General features: G+C 38.4%; 1 protein-coding gene across 2 annotated transcripts in view; it reads right to left on the reverse strand.

Annotated features, from left to right (window-relative positions):
* The window catches only part of rttn (rotatin), a 57,241-nt gene that overhangs the window by 5,401 nt on the left and 34,517 nt on the right, over positions 1–17,323 (reverse strand). The window contains exons 26-44 of one of the 2 annotated variants that reach the window (XM_052114583.1): positions 16,035–16,179; positions 14,837–15,009; positions 12,961–13,180; positions 12,332–12,460; positions 11,951–12,061; positions 10,452–10,610; positions 9,449–9,526; positions 9,086–9,263; positions 8,657–8,754; positions 8,069–8,159; positions 7,763–7,958; positions 6,889–6,976; positions 6,525–6,675; positions 5,784–5,921; positions 4,982–5,184; positions 4,340–4,445; positions 3,572–3,669; positions 2,709–2,786; positions 1,707–1,833 (exon numbers count right to left, since the gene is read on the reverse strand). In XM_052114583.1, coding sequence (XP_051970543.1) covers positions 1,707–1,833; positions 2,709–2,786; positions 3,572–3,669; positions 4,340–4,445; positions 4,982–5,184; positions 5,784–5,921; positions 6,525–6,675; positions 6,889–6,976; positions 7,763–7,958; positions 8,069–8,159; positions 8,657–8,754; positions 9,086–9,263; positions 9,449–9,526; positions 10,452–10,610; positions 11,951–12,061; positions 12,332–12,460; positions 12,961–13,180; positions 14,837–15,009; positions 16,035–16,179 — 2,567 coding nt within the window. Of the gene's footprint in view, positions 1–1,706; positions 1,834–2,708; positions 2,790–3,571; positions 3,670–4,339; positions 4,446–4,981; positions 5,185–5,783; positions 5,922–6,524; positions 6,676–6,888; positions 6,977–7,762; positions 7,959–8,068; positions 8,160–8,656; positions 8,755–9,085; positions 9,264–9,448; positions 9,527–10,451; positions 10,611–11,950; positions 12,062–12,331; positions 12,461–12,960; positions 13,181–14,836; positions 15,010–16,034; positions 16,180–17,323 lie in introns of both variants that reach the window. The other variant, XM_052114582.1, reaches the window with a different exon arrangement.

The following is a 17,323-nucleotide window of genomic DNA, read 5'->3' on the forward strand; positions in this document are numbered from 1 at the left end:
AAATAGACACCTCACATGTCCTCAGCTGACAGCCTCATTGAATTCTACCCACTCAACATTTGTTTTCAAATTGTATTAGTAATTTTTCACGTTATTAATGTCCTGACTATACACTGTGAAAGCTGAATGTCACTTTGGTGAATAAAAGTAAAAATGTATTTCCATAAGAGCAAAATCTGTACATTATTCCAAACTTTTGGCCGCCAGTGTAAGTGACACAGGAAAGGATATGGAGGGCAAAATGTGCTGTTTTACCCAAGGCCTGACTGTATAATTAAAGAACCAACCTCATGAACTTTAAACATCACCTGCTGCGCATACAGACCTTGAGAATCACCACATTTGACAGCACGCTATTGTAGCACAATGCTGTTAAACCATAGTGACAGCCCAACACATACACACAAAGATACAGTCGCATATAAGGCAAAACACATAAACACACACAGTTGTGCACCCACACAAAGAGTTATATGTACAGACTGACATACGCCCATGCATTGCACCTCTTTACATGTGTGAAGCCACATCCTGTTCCAAAGCACCACTTTCCATGAACTCAGATATAAGACAGAGCAATCATTGTGTTCAAGTAAATACCCACATACACAGAAATGCTTTCACTCACAAAATGCTTTCATGAATAACCGTCTCTCTCTTTAACACACACACACACGTTGTGTTTCCATGTTTTATGGGGACTTTCCATAGACATAATGGTTTTTAAACTGTACAAACATTAATATTCTATCCCCTAAACCTAACCCTACCCCTAAACCTAACCCTCACAGAAAACTTTCTGCATTTTTACCTTTTCAAAAAACATAATTTAGTATGATTTATAAGCTGTTTTCCTCATGGGGACCGACAAAATGTCCCCACAAGGTCAAAAATTTCGGGTTTTACTATCCTTATGGGACATTTGGTCCCCACAAAGTGATAAATACATGCTCACACACACACGTAGTTTTTGTGAATATTACCGTTTAACTTTCCATTTCAGTGCTTGAATACCAATTTCTTCTCAGTTTTAGAGATGAAAATACACTTTACAGGTAAATTACTTTACCTGTTCAAACATTTTTATATGAACATTTTTCATCATATTAAATATGCATAAATTCAGATATTTAAATATCAGTGATATAGTTCTCACAGAAAATATCCCAACTTTTCAAATATTTACTAAAATACTAAAATGTGAACAAAGTCCATTTAAAGAAAGACAGGTCACTTGGCAACAATATCCGTAAAATCTACGGCTGATTTCTAGTCATACCAGTACAGCTTATATCTACTTGAATGGAGAAAGACCAAAATCCAAAGAAAACTGTTATGTGTTAACTGTCTTATGAAATTTTCATAGCTGAGGTTGCAAAACATTGAATAAAGTCCAACCAAAATCATAACTTATGCTGCAGTGCCTCCCTTTAAACCACTTGTTCCATCCAAGACATCCAGTAATCTGACAGCATACTGTTACTCTGACACAATTCCTTCTCTAACTGTCAGGCTCATGTCAACTTTGTATTTGGCACACAATGGCCCTTACTGTACCGCCACATGACTCATGGAGAGAGTTACAGTAAGCACGGAGACAAAGCTCATTCATTATCCAAGCGCCCTGTCTGTCACTTTCTAATCGTCTTTCAGTCTCTTGTGCCCTTTCTCTCACTCCCGTTTCTACTTCTTTCACGCATACTAACCCGCTGTGCAGTTGGCTGTGTAAACACACAGCAGTTCCAGGGCAGCCATCATGCTGGGGTCGTCCAGCAAGATCCAGGGCCACAAGGCCATCAGTACCACCGCCAGACGCAGCTCTGTGGCTACAACCTGTGAGACGGTTTAATTAATCAGTTTAATCGGCACAATATTAGTTTAAAAGTTCACCCAAAAAGAGAACATTTTGACATCATTTACTAATTGTCATGTTGTTCCACCCTTGTATTTTATTTTCTCTTTAAAACACAAAAAAGATGTTAGGCAGAATGTCCAAGCTGGTCTTTTCCATTTAACAAAAGCAGTTCCGATTTATCCTGTCATAAAGCAACATAAAAGTATCATAAAATTAGTACATACCACTCATGCTACATATTCCAAGTCTTCTAAAGTCATGCGATAGCCTTGCAAATTGGCTAACCTTGGTAATATAAGCTATTATTCACTGATAATCTTTTCCTTGGCTAGAGTTCTCAATAGACTTGTAATATATTGCATTCATATTAATTACCTTTATGATCCTTTTATGGTGCTTTTTTGTTCTTTTTGAAATCACCATTCATTTACCTTATATGGAAAACAGAAGCTTGGATATTCAATCTATGATCTCCTTTTGTGTTTCAAGAAGAAAGAAAATAACATGTGATTGGAACGATGTGAGGGTGACTAATTTATTACATTTTGGGATAAACTAAGTCCTAGATATGAAAAATACAAATGTGCTTCTCAAATGTTCATGGAAAAGCTGTAAATTAGGCTAATTTATTGGTGAAATATTCATGCAACAACTTCAGGTTTATTGACTTCACATCAACTTCATAGAAATATTCACATGACTGATCACTCTCATCTTGTTTGTTGTGCAGATTTTCTTGTAAAGACTGTGGTTTCTGCTTCAAACCCAGAAGACCCCCGTGAGCATGTCTGCAGTATGATGAATGTAACCAGTGAAATAATCAGCACAGGGAGGGTTATTAGAGCTGACTTACTTTACATTCATTATGTTGGTAGAGGCAATTTCGCAGTATCTCTAGAATCATCTTAAGCTCTCTCATGCTGTTCTCAACCTGCTGACATTGAACAAAGAGAGAGCTGGTATAACAAGAGATAATGCTGATACCAATATATTTACACTGGTATGCAAGTCTGATTAGTATTCACATACATTTGTGTTTAACTTCATTGTTTGTATTAAAAATATGTTGCGATTCATAATAACATTACATAATTCTTTACAGATCAGTTGTTCATGTAGCACAAAATATTTTACTAAAGTAGGGCATGGATTCCTGGATGAACAACCACTGTTGTTCTTCGAACAACATTCCTACTAGCCAATCACTGCCCTACCTCTAAAATCAGAGGGCACTGATTGGTTAATCGGATATTGATCCAGGAATAAATGTTTAATGACATATTTAACCACATATATAATGGATTTTCACTAATGATTTGTAAAGTATTAACTGGAAATAATAAAGGAAGCAAAAGAATAGTGTTAAAGAATTAAGTTAGGTCAAAATAAAATGCTGCACCAGAGCTGCTTTGCTGTTGTCAAGACACTCTGCATGTACTGTAAACGGCATATGTGGAAAATCAATACAGTGCAGCTGTGGAAGAACTTTAATAATGATTGTCACTGTACTGAAAGTTATAGTAAAGTGGTATCAGAATAAGGAAATTGTTAAATCATATGAATTAGAGGAGCCCCAGTTTGGTCTTTTTTTTGTCACATCTGTGATAGCAGAGTGTCTTCCATTTCACCCGCCTCTACCTCCCCCATCCATCGACTTCAAGTTTTCAGTGTTTCTGAAGTTGAAGCTGGCTGTCATGTTGTGGGAACCCTCCATACCTTCCTCCTGTGAGCACGCTTGCTTGCTTTCACAGACTCCAGGTGAAGCTCTGCGTAAATGTTCTTCATGCGTTCCAGACAGCTGTCAATCACACCAGCTGAAGAGGGAGGAACAGACAAGTTTCTGTCTATGCACTCATCCATCACACAGTGACATCAAGCATTAGACAGAAGTTTGATGTCATATGGGACAGAAATTAATCTGTATGTGTGATTTCCCCCAAGTCGTGGTAGTGGAGCAGTTATCTATTTAAGGAGCAATATTCTATTGACTAATAATGCTAGTCAAGCTTATTTGCACAAAATGGATTATTTGCACTCATGGTTAGTTTTACTTGGCTATTTTCCATCCTCTTTTTGATTCTGTTTTGGCTATTGTACTTTTAAAGTGATAGTTCACCTAAAATTGACAATTCAGTCTTTATTTACTCACCCTTTTGTTGTTGTAAACCTTATGACTTTCTTCTGAGATGTTAAGCTGAATGTTTAACTCAGTCACCATTTACTTTTATTGCATTGAATTAACAATTCTACCTAACATCTCCTTTTTGTGTTCCACAGAACAAAGAATGTCATTTGGGTTTTCAACTGATGACAGAACTTTCCTTTTTGGGTGAACTCTCCAGAAGGTGTTGATATGTAAACATGGGCAGTCAAAGGTTAATGTTCTATTGGTTGTAACGCAATAACCAGGACAGTTTCAGAATGAATAGTTTTTGCTAGTTCCTTATCGTCTGATTATGTAGAAAAACAATGAAGTGACTTTACCTTTACATGCATAACTCTGAGCACTGGGGCTGCAGGCTAAAAGAGACATTAGCGCTTTGGCCGTCACCTTTTTCAGAGGGTCTGGGAATGGAATCTTCTCATATCGCTGGATATTGATTTAAAAGAAAATATGTATTTGAGACATCATCAGTCAAGTGAATCATGTAGATTACAATCTAAACCTGTCATTCTCAATTGGTATTGTTTAGGACCCAAACTTTACATTGTACATAATTGTACAGGCAATTTTGGAAATGCTTGAACAACAGTATTAGTCTGGTGAATATGACATGTCATGCATGTCAAGCAACCTGTCTATTTTGACAAGCCATGTGCCTAAATTGGCTACCAAGTGACATAAATGTGGAAAAATGCCATTGAGTTTGACACAGCCTTTATGGTGAATAAACAATGTGGCAAGTGTTTACTCCCATCTTTTAGAAAATTGATAAGCCCATTATTATTTTTTTATCCTAACTATGCATGACTACATGATGAGTTGCATTTTATTGTTTGCATATAGTTGCATTACATTGCATTTATCCCCCCACTCTGTGACTCATATAGAACATAGCTGCAACCCATTTTTGGGTGACGATCAACCAGTTGAGAACCAGCAATCCAAACTGCAGTCTGTGTTACCTCTAGCAGTAGTTTACACATGGCCTCTCCTGGTTCAGAGGACAAGACTGCAGTTAAAGTGGATCTGGAGCTGGGCTGATCCTCTTTGTGGCCTCCTGATCGTCTCTTGGACTCCTCCGTGAAAAGCACACACAGAAACTGCATGGCTGAGGTGTAGATTGGAGATTCTGCACCCCCGTGCTCCAAACATACTTGGACAGTGTCTGAGCAGGGACAAACAAGGGCAGAGACTAAATGTAAAGAATTCTAATATCTAGTTTTTGGAGCTTTGCTCAAACTCACAGACAAGAAGATTCAAAAGATGCAAAACTTCACAACAAACAATCGTCACCAAGGGGGAACATCTAACGAAAAGTCTCTCCAAACTCACAGGCTTTTAAAACTGCTTCCAAAGCCTGGATACCTCCAGGCAAGTCAGCGAGTCTACTGCCCACCCACCTGTTCCAGCATTTCTACCCCATCCATCAGATCTAAAGCAGACTGATTGTTCTACCTGTCTCTGTCCCGGTCTGTCACATACACTCATCCACACATACAGTCATAATGAGCTGGCCTCCCACTGCATCTGTCTCCATCTTTCGGTCTCCTCAGCTGTCTCTTTCTTACTCAATGTTTATACAACCTTCCCATCTCCCATCAAAACTCCTCAATCTCTCTTCTCATTTATCACTCCTTCCCTTCGCACTTTCTTCATGTTTGCTATCAATTTCTCTTTACAGTCTTCTTTCTTTATGCCTTCCCTCTGCATTTGCCTGTCTCCACCCTTGTAGCCAATTTTAGTGTGTGCACTTGTGTGTGTCACCTGAAAAACGCTGCCAGTGCTTCCCCAGTGCCACACCGACAGATGGGCCGACCGCAGCTTGGTTCCTGTACAGCAGAGTAGCCAGGAGCATCAACACGTCCGCCCAGGTGTGAAGCACTGCACCCTGGGTCTGCACATCTGAGGACAAACAAAATAAGTACACATTCGTATAAAACTCACTTTTAGTTCATTTGAAGGTTCCGTTTGAATGATTTTTGAGGTTTACTGACTCGCTGAAAGCGTAAGATCACCCAAAAATTAAACCTAAAACCACTTAGACCCCTAAAACGTTTGTTCTGTGGAACACACACAAACTAAAGATTTTGAAGAATATACTGGTTGCTCTTTTCAATGCAATTACAATGAATGGGGACTGAAACTTTCAAGTTAACAAAGGACAAGGAAAGTTTGTAAATTAATCTTTAAGAGTGGTTTGTGAACAGGATCAACATATTCCTTGCTACTTCTCTCATAAACACTCCAAGGAGAGCTGATGTAGGGTGGATATCAAGATTAACAGTGAATAACTACTTAAATTCAGTCTGTTCCTCTGGCTTCAGAAGACATGGAATATATCAGTGAAAAGGACCACTTTTACAATCAATTTTTTGTGCTTCTTCTTTGAAACTTCAGCCCCCATATATAATACGGGTTTGGAAAACACAAGTGTGAGTAAATTATTATTGAATTTTAATTTGTGGGTAAACTATTCCTTGGGTTGCCAGTTGTGTTAGTGGATACCCAAGTCATTGACGGGCAGAGTGAGGATGGAAATGAGGTTATTCAGCAGGGGTTTGAAGAGCTCTTGCTGGAACGGTAGATCCTCACTGTGCATTGCAGCTGATTGCAGGAGCTTGCACAAACTCTGCACATAATACACACTAGTCAGCATCTGAGGGAGAAACAAATGCATTGGGTCGTGGGGGGTGGAGAGAAAGAAAGAGTGTTAATGAGCACCAAAATTTCCAATCAACAAATACACACACAGAGCACCTTGGTTTCACAAACCTGCAAAACCATCATACTATTCTACCAGAAGTAGTTGAATACAAGGGGCAGTACATTTACTGATAGGAGTGTGTGTGTACAATAAATTATAATGCACCTGGTGTCTAGCATCTTCCATAGCAGCTGAGAGAAGAGGTGTCCTCAACTCATTCACACACTGAGCTATGACCGCTGCATCCACCACACTGAAACACAAAACCAACAGTAAGTCAAGCAGCCCAACTCAGAAAAATGACATAAATTGTATTGAATGTAACATTTAAGTTCAAACCAGACAAAAATGTGACATACTGTGGATAAAATGTAACAATGTAAAATGATAAGTTTCAAATTAGCATGTAACCCAATAACGCAAACATGGTGTGAATATTACAATATAATATAATAAGATTCTGTTAGACCATAGAGGTAACAGGCCTCAATAAATAAGACGGCTTAATGACTGGATCCAGAGTGCAAGAGCTTCTGGTCAGTTAAAAGAACAGTCACTAGCATGTACATGTGTTTTTCTGCCTTACAAATATAGACATTTGTGTTTCTTTTATTTCTGTACATTGCTGTTGTGAATTCTGCTGATGTAAATAGTTCTCCAAGGTAACATGGCAAGTATAAAGCTGCTTGACAAAGCTAGTAACATTATGAAGCTAATTATCAGCTAGGGTCAGTAAAATGGGTTAAAATAATTAATAAAAAATGGCAGCCAGGATGTATTTGTGATAAAGTGTTGTCAGATAACCCAAGATTATTATTTTTTTTTGTGTGTGTGCACATGTGTGTGAAAATGAGGTGAGAGGAGTATACTGGTCAGCAATATGTGATACATTATGTGCAATGCATGCAAAAGGCTCAGAAAGTCTTTTAGATAGATTCACTAATGTCAGCATAATGACTCAAACAAATATAAATAATGCCAGAATGTTGAAATGGGGAAGGAATATCTGTTTTTGTCTGTGTGCAAGTGTCTCTCTAACCTGACCATGCTCTCCAATATTTGGTTCTGTTTAAGAGCCAATAGACTAAACTCAGGAAGCACAGCTAGCAGGTTGTCCAGTAGGCCGCAAACAGCTAGCAACAGCTGTGGGGTTGCTATGGCAACAGGTTCGGACCTCCCCGCTGGGTGGGACTCTTGAGAGAGGGCAGAGTCTGAGCTGTCTGTGTCACTCTGACCTACAGGACAAACAAAGTAGAGCAGAAAGTCTCAAATCATTGAAGACTGAAAGACATTCCACTCAACTTCAGTTATCTGAAAAATGTCCAGTATTTTTTTGCAATCACACCCTGAGCAGTGAGTCTGTTGACTGGAATGTCCTGGACTGCAGAGGAGGTCGGAAATGGAGAATGAGTCCCACTAGAGCTACCTGACGTTATCTGAAACACAAAAAAGGACCACAGATATTTGAACAATCTGAAAACAACACAGACATACAATACCCAAAAACTCTTTACATACTCAAGGGAGATATGAATTAATTACTTATTTGTGAAAGGTTGATTATTCACTGAAGAACTGTTGCACAAATCATATATATTTTCTGAAAATAAAAGCTATTTTTTTTCTGTTGTACTGTAAATATTTAGTGTAGTGATAGACTTATATATATAAAACTGAAGTGCAGTACCATTGAGCAGTTCTGAAATCATATGTATACAAATGTACAGAATATTGTCTGCTTTTAAATATGCTGGAGTGAGCTTTGAGTAAACATTGGGTAATTTCAATAGGTTTTTTATGTTTTAAATATGTTTATAATATGTCTAATATTACATTTCATTATACTGTATATAGGGGCATAATAATGTCCATCAGCCACCCTAATCTTTAGATACAATATCTGCATCGACCATCAATTCCTATACCTACTGACCAGAGTGCTGGAGGTGGATATGGATCCTGAGCCCTGACTTTGGTTTAGAGGAGCAAGCATCCTTCTCCAGTGCTTCAAAGAATCATTCAGATCTGTGTCTATAGAAACACACACACACACACACACACACACACACACACACACACACACACACACACATCTGCAGCTAAAACAGCAATATTTACCACACATTTATATACACTGGAATAATTAATAGATCTAACAGCTTACTTTTATTATAAATTCTGTTCTGATAATTGCAAACAAGTGAATCCCAATTGCAAACACTCTTTAAAATATGCAGCAGCACACCACCCACAGTCAGTCTCAGTAATGCAGAAGCATTAATAATGCGTATAAACATATGGGGACCACTGAGTCAGACATCTACTAATAGCTGCCAGTGCTCTGGGCACCTGGACACCGTACCCTGTGTGACATTGTCTGGTGGTGGAGGGGGGCTGAGAGTGAAGGCTTGTCTGCCCGTGTAACAGCACTTCACCATCTGGGCAATGCTCTCAAAAAACTGGCAGTGGTACAAAAGAGCCTGCAGGGCAGGAAGCCCAACCAGACACAAGCCTGAATCCTCGTCATGGACACAGGGACTCTGGGAGGCAAAGGAGAAGAAAAAGAATGAAAGAAATGGAAAACAAGGGAAAAAGAGATAATCCTTCAGGAACCACAACCGTCAGAAATCAATATAGACTTATTTGTTATGTCTACAAAGCTTTTAAGACTGTTTGTTATAGATATTCAATTCTCAAGGTTTAGTCTGTTCTCTTGTAAACATACCTGCCAGGCACCCTCTTTGGCCTCTTCTGCATTTGCAGGCATTGGCATCACAAGGAGGTTTTGCAATATAAACGCTGCCTGTGGAGAGTGGAAACATAAAAAGTCAGCAACACTGCCATCTTGTTGTAAATGAATGTAAATGCATACTGGCTGGATTCTCTGTGGAATTGCATCAGATATAATGGAATTCCTTTGTCTGATGTAACTAGAGAATAGATATAGGGTTTTAAATCTGTCAATTGATTAATATGTCAATTATTTCTTCAATCAATCAGACAAAAAGCCCAATTTTATGTAATGCATTTTATTGTAGGCAGAAAAGGATTAAAATGTAAATTTGACATAAGCTGCATTTCGATTTTCGCATTAATCAAAACAAACCAAACATGACTTGGATTGTGCATTTTCCTACTGTAGCCAGCTCTGTGCCCACCACCACTTTTCAAATGTGTTTTGTCATACAAATGTGTTTGTTGCTATTTTAAAGTGATGTCACTGAATAAGGTTCTCTGTGCACAGCACACACATATAACTAATCAACAATGATTACAGATCAGAAAGAACAGGTAATTAAAGGGTTGGTTCACTCAAAAATGACAGTCATCAGTCATCATTTAACCCTAATGTCATTCCAAACTTGTGTGACTTTCTTCTGTGGAACACAAAAGATGATGTCAGGTAGAATGATAGACAGCTTGATCAGTCACCATTCACGTTCATTGCATAATTTTTCCATACACTGAAAGTGAATGGTGACCGAGACAGACATTCTGATCATTTTGTGTTGCACAGAAGAAGAAAAATAATCATGTGCGTATGGAAGGAACAACATAAGAGTGAGTAAACCATGTAAAAACATTTACTTTTGGGTGAACACCTTTCAAACCCTCTTATGTCTAATATTTTTACATTATGTATCAAGATCTCCATTCTACAGGCTGTGGAGCCACACATAGACCTTTCAAGCCAGTATGTCTGTTTGACTACAACTGGATAGACTCACCTCCCTGCGCACCATACTGCACTCTTGTTTCTCCAGCAGGATATTGAGTACCGTGGCCCACAGGCCGCCAGAAATGTTCTGGCAACTCGCTGACAGCGCCACACATCCTCTCTCCAGTGAACTCAGAGCTGCACCCACAGCCAGGCTGGCACAGCGTACCTACAGGCAGACAAATACACACGTATTCACTTGCTTAGACTCAGCACATGTGCTTGGCAGTGCTACATGCCATGGGCTCTTTGGCAGGCAATTTTGGCACAGACATGGGATCATCATTCCCATTATTTTCAGTGCTCAGCATCTGCTCGGTTGAGGGGGGCATGGGGTGCTTGGGGAAATTATAAAAAAAAAAATATATTTTTTTAAAATAAGGCTTCCACCAACTATACATTATTACATGTATGCTTAACAGTTTTGAATTACTAATGACTGCAATCAGCAAAAATCTTAATAATAAAATAAAACATAGTGAAACTTATGAGTTGAAATGAAGCGCCCATAACTGTCATGTAACTAATGCTTTATTATAGGTAAAAAGACATGAAAGGAGACCGTTCATCAACAGTTTTAAAGAAAAGTCTACATGCTATTCAACTCTATTTATGTTGAGACTATCTGACCAGCAGAATATTACTCGCTTGAGCCCGATAATCCCTTCTAATTAGGAGCTTTCACTCTGGAGTCTGATGTCTTCTAAAGCATCACGATCACTTTTGGTGTGAAAAAGATAAATATTTAAGTACTTTTTAACTCTAAATTATCACTTCTGGTCAGCAGCAGTATGTGAGTTCATGAGATACCTTATCCAATAAAATGAAAAATAAACTTTCTCTTCTTAATAGAGCTGCGTATTGCCGATATTCTTGATAATATACACACAGTGAACGTGACACATATATTATGATTCACTACTTTGCGAGCCATCACGTTATAATCTAGCTACAGCAAATGCGTACGAGTGACGAGCGTCACTACACCAGAGTGTGCACAGCCGGGAGAAGATTCAATCTATCAGTTTCTGAGTTTATTTTCATAACCCGCTTCCTTATTATTTGAACTTTAATAACAGACAGTTTAAAGATATAATGCCAGGGTGTTTCATTGTGAAATGAACTGTGGCTCAAAAATCTTTTATCTTGTTTTCATAATCGTAGGAAGCAAAAATCGTAATTGAAAATAACATTTTATTAATCACCCAGTTCTACTTAAATTATAATTATTTTGCACCAAAAGTGATCATACCATTTTAGGAGACAATAATTTAACAGCTGGAGTCGTCTGGATGGCGTTTATGCTGACTGTCTGTCTCAGAAAGTCTGATCACCATCCACTTCCATTTTAAGGACCAACTGAGCGGAGATATTTTTCTATTTTTCTTCAAATGTCTTCATTTGGGTAAATGATCCCTTTAAGCAACATTGTCTGAATTTACACTTGCTATTAAAAATGTGTGTCTGAATGTTTGTTTATCATGAACTGTATGTGTGCATATATCCCACCTCAGGGTCACGGTCCACCCACAAGGGAATTAACCAGGCCAATCCAAGTTGGGCGGCACTTTGCTCTTCAGAACTTTGCTCTCGGCCCAGAGACCACAAAGATATCCAGTCCTTGAATACAGACAAACTCTACATATAGAGGCTTATGCATGAAGCATGAGCAAAAAATTCCAAATCTTCTGGCAACACTAACAACAGATAATGTACATTTTCTGTTTTTAAAATATTCTTGAGTAAAAATACATTTAATAATTTTTTTAACAATTTCAACAATGGTCATCGGCCACCCTGCTTTCTAGATATCAGCATTGGCCATTAAAAACCAAAATCTGCTGACCGCTACTTGATTCTAAAATCCAGAAGAAACATGGTAATCCTGACCTCATTTTTACTGTCCTTCATCATCTCATGTGACAGGTGAAGCAGGCAGATAACTGCATTCTTCGTCACTCCTTTGCCCATGAAAGACATTGAGTTTCCTCCCAAATCTACATAAAATGAGGAGATGACCTGGGAAGACAAGTCAAATCAGGACAATCATCATTTGCATTGTGGAAAGAGTAAATAGAGTTTCATCTTGTTTCTGAGAAACGAATCAGTCAGGAAAATGTATGTTAATTTTTTTTATTTACTGCTTTTGAGTAAAAAAAGCAATTTTGTCATTAATGTACTATTTAGGGAGGACCAACAAAAACAAGGACAAGTAATTATTTTTATTTTTTTTATGTAATCGGAATCTAATGTTTTTCAGCAGTTATGATAGGTGTAATTGAGTTATAGAGACATATAGATGTAAAGACATTAGATGATCTGAAACTAGGGCTGGCTGGCCAGTAGTGATTCAAGTGTTTGAGAACATCTTGAACTCATGGACCAGTTTTGAGAGAAAAAAATGTGTGCGTGTTTATTGTTATATCTGGCAGAGAGCAACAAGAAGTGCATGAAATCTGTGCACAATATATTGTAGTGTATGACCGAGGCATTGGAGTCAGACATGTGTGTGTTCATACCTCCAGGAGGCCACTGAGGTACTTGAGGCAGAGTGTCTGTGGCTCTATGCTGGGTGTTTTTGTGCTCCAGCCTGGTAGGGCAGTCACATGTGCCATGGTCCTGAGTGTGCGCTCAAGAGAGGGCAGGCCGTAGAAGCGAGGTGCGTCGGACAAACGCAGACCCTGCAGCAGGCGTAGAGACAGCTCAGAGGCAAATGGGCCAGATAACAACTCACTCATCCTTAATTAAGACATGGATGAAAAGAGAGAGAAAGAAAACCAGATGTGATATGAATGGTGTACATATGAATGGTGCTTTTCCATGCAAAAAGGTCACCAGGGCGTTGCTGTGCTGTTGCTAAGGTGTTCTGGATGGTTGCTAGGGCTACGTGAGTGTGTTCTCTAATATTTGGATACCACCCATAATGCAAGTTGGTGGGATTTTTGCAAGTCTGACTGTTTAGAAAAGTATTAGCAAGCACTACTCATAGATATTCTCTCTCAATATCTCTCTGCCTGTGGTATAAATTAGTGGTTCAAATCTCGACAGGTGTGGTGATAAAGTTTGATTCTAATCTAGTCCTTTTAATGTAAATGAATACTGCAAATGAACATGTTCACAATGGTATTCTAAAATACTTTGCTTTATTGACAGAATGATACCTGTTAGATTGCATGTCATAAATCACAAATGTATGCAGGGAAATGTCTTGGTAAATCAGATTTGCATTACAGGGCCTTGATACATCAATAACAAATAGCGGTGGTTTTCAATTTACAGATCCTCAAGGAGGTTTCCAACGAGCTATTCCATAAATAACACAATTAAATCAAAAGCATAATTACATTTGTATGTTTCCCCTGATGGCAGGTAGAGGTAGAGGTCTCCACATGGGAGTAGTAAAATTGTTTATGCATGTATTGGGAGGAAAGAGAAAATAGGGGTGTATTTTTGGAATAACAAATCTGCCTTGTCTGCCTAAATGGTTTCCATAAGCCTGTTTTAGGGAGCAAACAGATGTGGTTGAGTGTTTTCTAACTCCCACAAACCACAGGCGCACAGTAAGCTCAACCTACTCTAGCTTTTGAATACACTTGGTTTGAAGTTTTAATTAAAATGCACAGCGGATTAAAAGTAGTGTTGAGCGATAAATTACCACTGTATCGGTTATTGGACGATATTACTTTTTTATGTATTTTTTACTCTTGTTTTTGCCTTTTTTAGACATAAGATTTGCCAACATCTAGCGCCAAATTAAAAAGAAAACAAAAGTTTCCAGCAAATATATATCACTTATATAGCAGTTTCCCTTTTTACGATGTCAGTGCTGTGCGTGATTATGCATAAAATGAGCTAAGTTTACAACATAAAGAAACGTACACAACCTTCACGGTTTCTTTGAAATGTAAAAACATATTTCTGTTGTGAAAACAAAATATTTGACTTATTTCATTGACATTTCACATGTATGTCTAAACTATACTAGGCATAATGTATAAAATATTTTCCATTTATATCTTATTGTCCATAATGTGTCAATAATTACTGTCTTATCGGTATAGGACAGAATTTTTATATCAGTGCATCCCAAATAAAAATGATTAGAAAAGATGGGGGAAAAAAATTCAATTCTATAGTCTTTAAACATGAAACAGGGCCAAGGAAGTACTCAGGTGGCACAGTGTGTGTGGGCATGTTCTATAGATAGAACTGGCTGATGGTTGACTGCATGTGTTATATGGCTGCAAGATGAGTGAGTCAGTAAGTGTGAGTCTGTCGCTAAATGAGTCAGTGAGTCATTATGTGTGTGTTAGAGTTAGTCATTCAATGTCCCTGATTTAGGGAGTCATTATCCTGCATTTATGTGTCATCCACTACTGTGAGAGTGTGTGTTACCTGTCAGAAGTGTGTGTCAGTCGTAGAAGCAAAGTGTTGAAGAGTCCTGTCAGTTCTCTTTGAAGTCGGTGACTGAGGTGGGCATGGAGCTCATCGGCCACCTCCTGCGATTTGATATTTGTGTATGTTTGTGAGTCACCACTCAGCAACAAGTTCAGCAGGGTGTGTGATTCCTACACACACACACACACACACACACAATGTGATCCGTCAATTTACAGCCACCAGATACCTCCACAATAAGTTGAACAAAATGTAATCCCACCAACCACACTGCCTCAGGAAAAACTAGTTAAAATAGCAGCTTCATTACAAATTCTTCACTCAGCAAAACACTATAAATCACAATCCAGCATATAATCTACCTGCAAATTAGATCTGTACCTACAAACTATAATTACACATTTTGGAACCATATAAGTGTGGTGCTTGCCTGTTGGGGTGTTTGCTAGGGCATTGCTAAGGTGTTCTGTGTAGTTGCTCGGGTGGTGCTAGGTAGAAACTATGCATATCTGGGTTGTTGCTTAAACACCTCTCCTCAATAAAGATCACGGTTTAAGGTATTATTCACAAATGGTGGAACGAGTAACACACTGATGTTTGGGGCATAAGAATAATAAAAAGTGTGAGCAACAACAATAGGGATGTTTGCTTTAGCAAGCAGTGGGAAAAAAACTATTGTGCCATCATTTTGTTTAGATGGCACAGATGTTTGAGAAACACTCCAGCGACTGTGGATTTGCTCTACAATTCACCACCTCCCCCACCAGGCTTCTCATCAAATCCAACCGTCAAGGCAGGATTGTTTGCATACATACAGTACACATTAATGCGAGGTAGGGTAGGAGGAAACTCTAGCTGAAACTTTAAGGTAATAAAGCCATTAATACCCAAGAGAGAAACAAAAACCAAGTCTCTGTTGAGGAATAACAACATTTTAAAAAAGACAATTGACGAACAGCTCTCCATTACAAGCGGTAATACGATAATTATGCATTTCTATTGCTCTGCAGTGTGATTTATTTCTGCGACTCTTAATAAATACACCACACTGTGTCCGAATTCAATTACCAAGGATGGTAAACGGTTTTATTGTTTTAAGAGGACCGCAAAGCAATCTCAGAGAAAAACAGGCACTCATCTACTGTATAACAGGTTCTGATGGTTGTGGTATATGGCTCTAGTGTTTTCAAAATACCTGGTTTAGGAGCAGTTCTAAGAACCATTTCAGGTCCTGGTGGTCTGATTCAGATTGATTCTGCCTGAAGAAGGTGTTGAGGAATGACACAATGTCCACCAAAAGCCTCTCGTCTTGATGGCAAGCTGGACGCACCATGAGGAATCTATAAGGTGATAAAAGCATTGGGCTGAGTGATATGGATCATAACAATAAGCATTATTTTTCAGCCATTTGAGGATATTTGACATATAATCTTGAAATGTATGCATGGTTGATCTTTCAATCAGAGCTTCAAAGTAGATTTAAAATGTATAATGTAAGACTTAAAATACCACAAACATCTAGTTAATTACGATATATCACACAAGTAAGACGGCAAAACAGCACAATCACAAGTGTAATCAGGGCCGCTCATAAGGCGGGAAAAAGGGACGGATTTCAGGGGCCCAGTGACTGGGGGGTTGTTGCCAAGAGAGATAGATCAACACCCCCAATATTGCGTCTGGAATTTCTACATAATCTAAAATATTGACTATTGTAGACCGTGTCGGTCAATTTACTTTCATGTGTTGATGGATGGCTCTTGACATCTCCAATATGGCAGATGCGCCAACATATCATGGCCCATAAGAACAACTGCTAATAATGTCTCTACATATAGATATCTATGGGTGTACCAACATGTACCAGCAGGCGCAGTATTAAAAGCTAGTTTTAAACGTTTAAAATTTAGTGTATAAATAAACATTACAGTAAGACAAACAGCCAGGTAGCTAGATGGTCAAACAGACGGTCTCATTCAGTCAGATAAGCCATAAGAGAGAGAGAGAGAGAGAGAGAGAGAGAGAGAAATAGTAACTTAAAGCACATTAAATGCCATTTGTGGGTTTGTTTATATTTGAATTTTTGACAATTGGAGTTTGAATTAAGTATCAAGTATTCTGTTGGCCCATTTGAACATTCCGTCAAAGGCATTGCAAACTATTCTAGAACCGACTGAAGGTCTTTGTCAAGTTTGGTGGATGTAGCCCGAAATTTCTACAAGAAAGTTTGGCTTTGGTTTGGAGATTTTGAAAACATCCTAAACAAAGTTTGGAGAATAACAGTATGTTGGATTTGTCAAGCCAACATAACAAGAAGCTAAAATGTAAGTTACTTGATCTTAAACACCATATGACCAGTTATTTTGTCTATATTTCTCAGCTAATGAAAGTAGTTCCAAGCAAAGCTTTAAATCAAATGAAGTTGACATCTCCGTCAAGAATTGAAAAATTTGTCATCTAATGATTCTCTCTTTTTTAAAGGCA

Source organism: Xyrauchen texanus, chromosome 42, assembly GCF_025860055.1.
Source record: "Xyrauchen texanus isolate HMW12.3.18 chromosome 42, RBS_HiC_50CHRs, whole genome shotgun sequence".
Taxonomy (NCBI): domain Eukaryota; kingdom Metazoa; phylum Chordata; class Actinopteri; order Cypriniformes; family Catostomidae; genus Xyrauchen; species Xyrauchen texanus.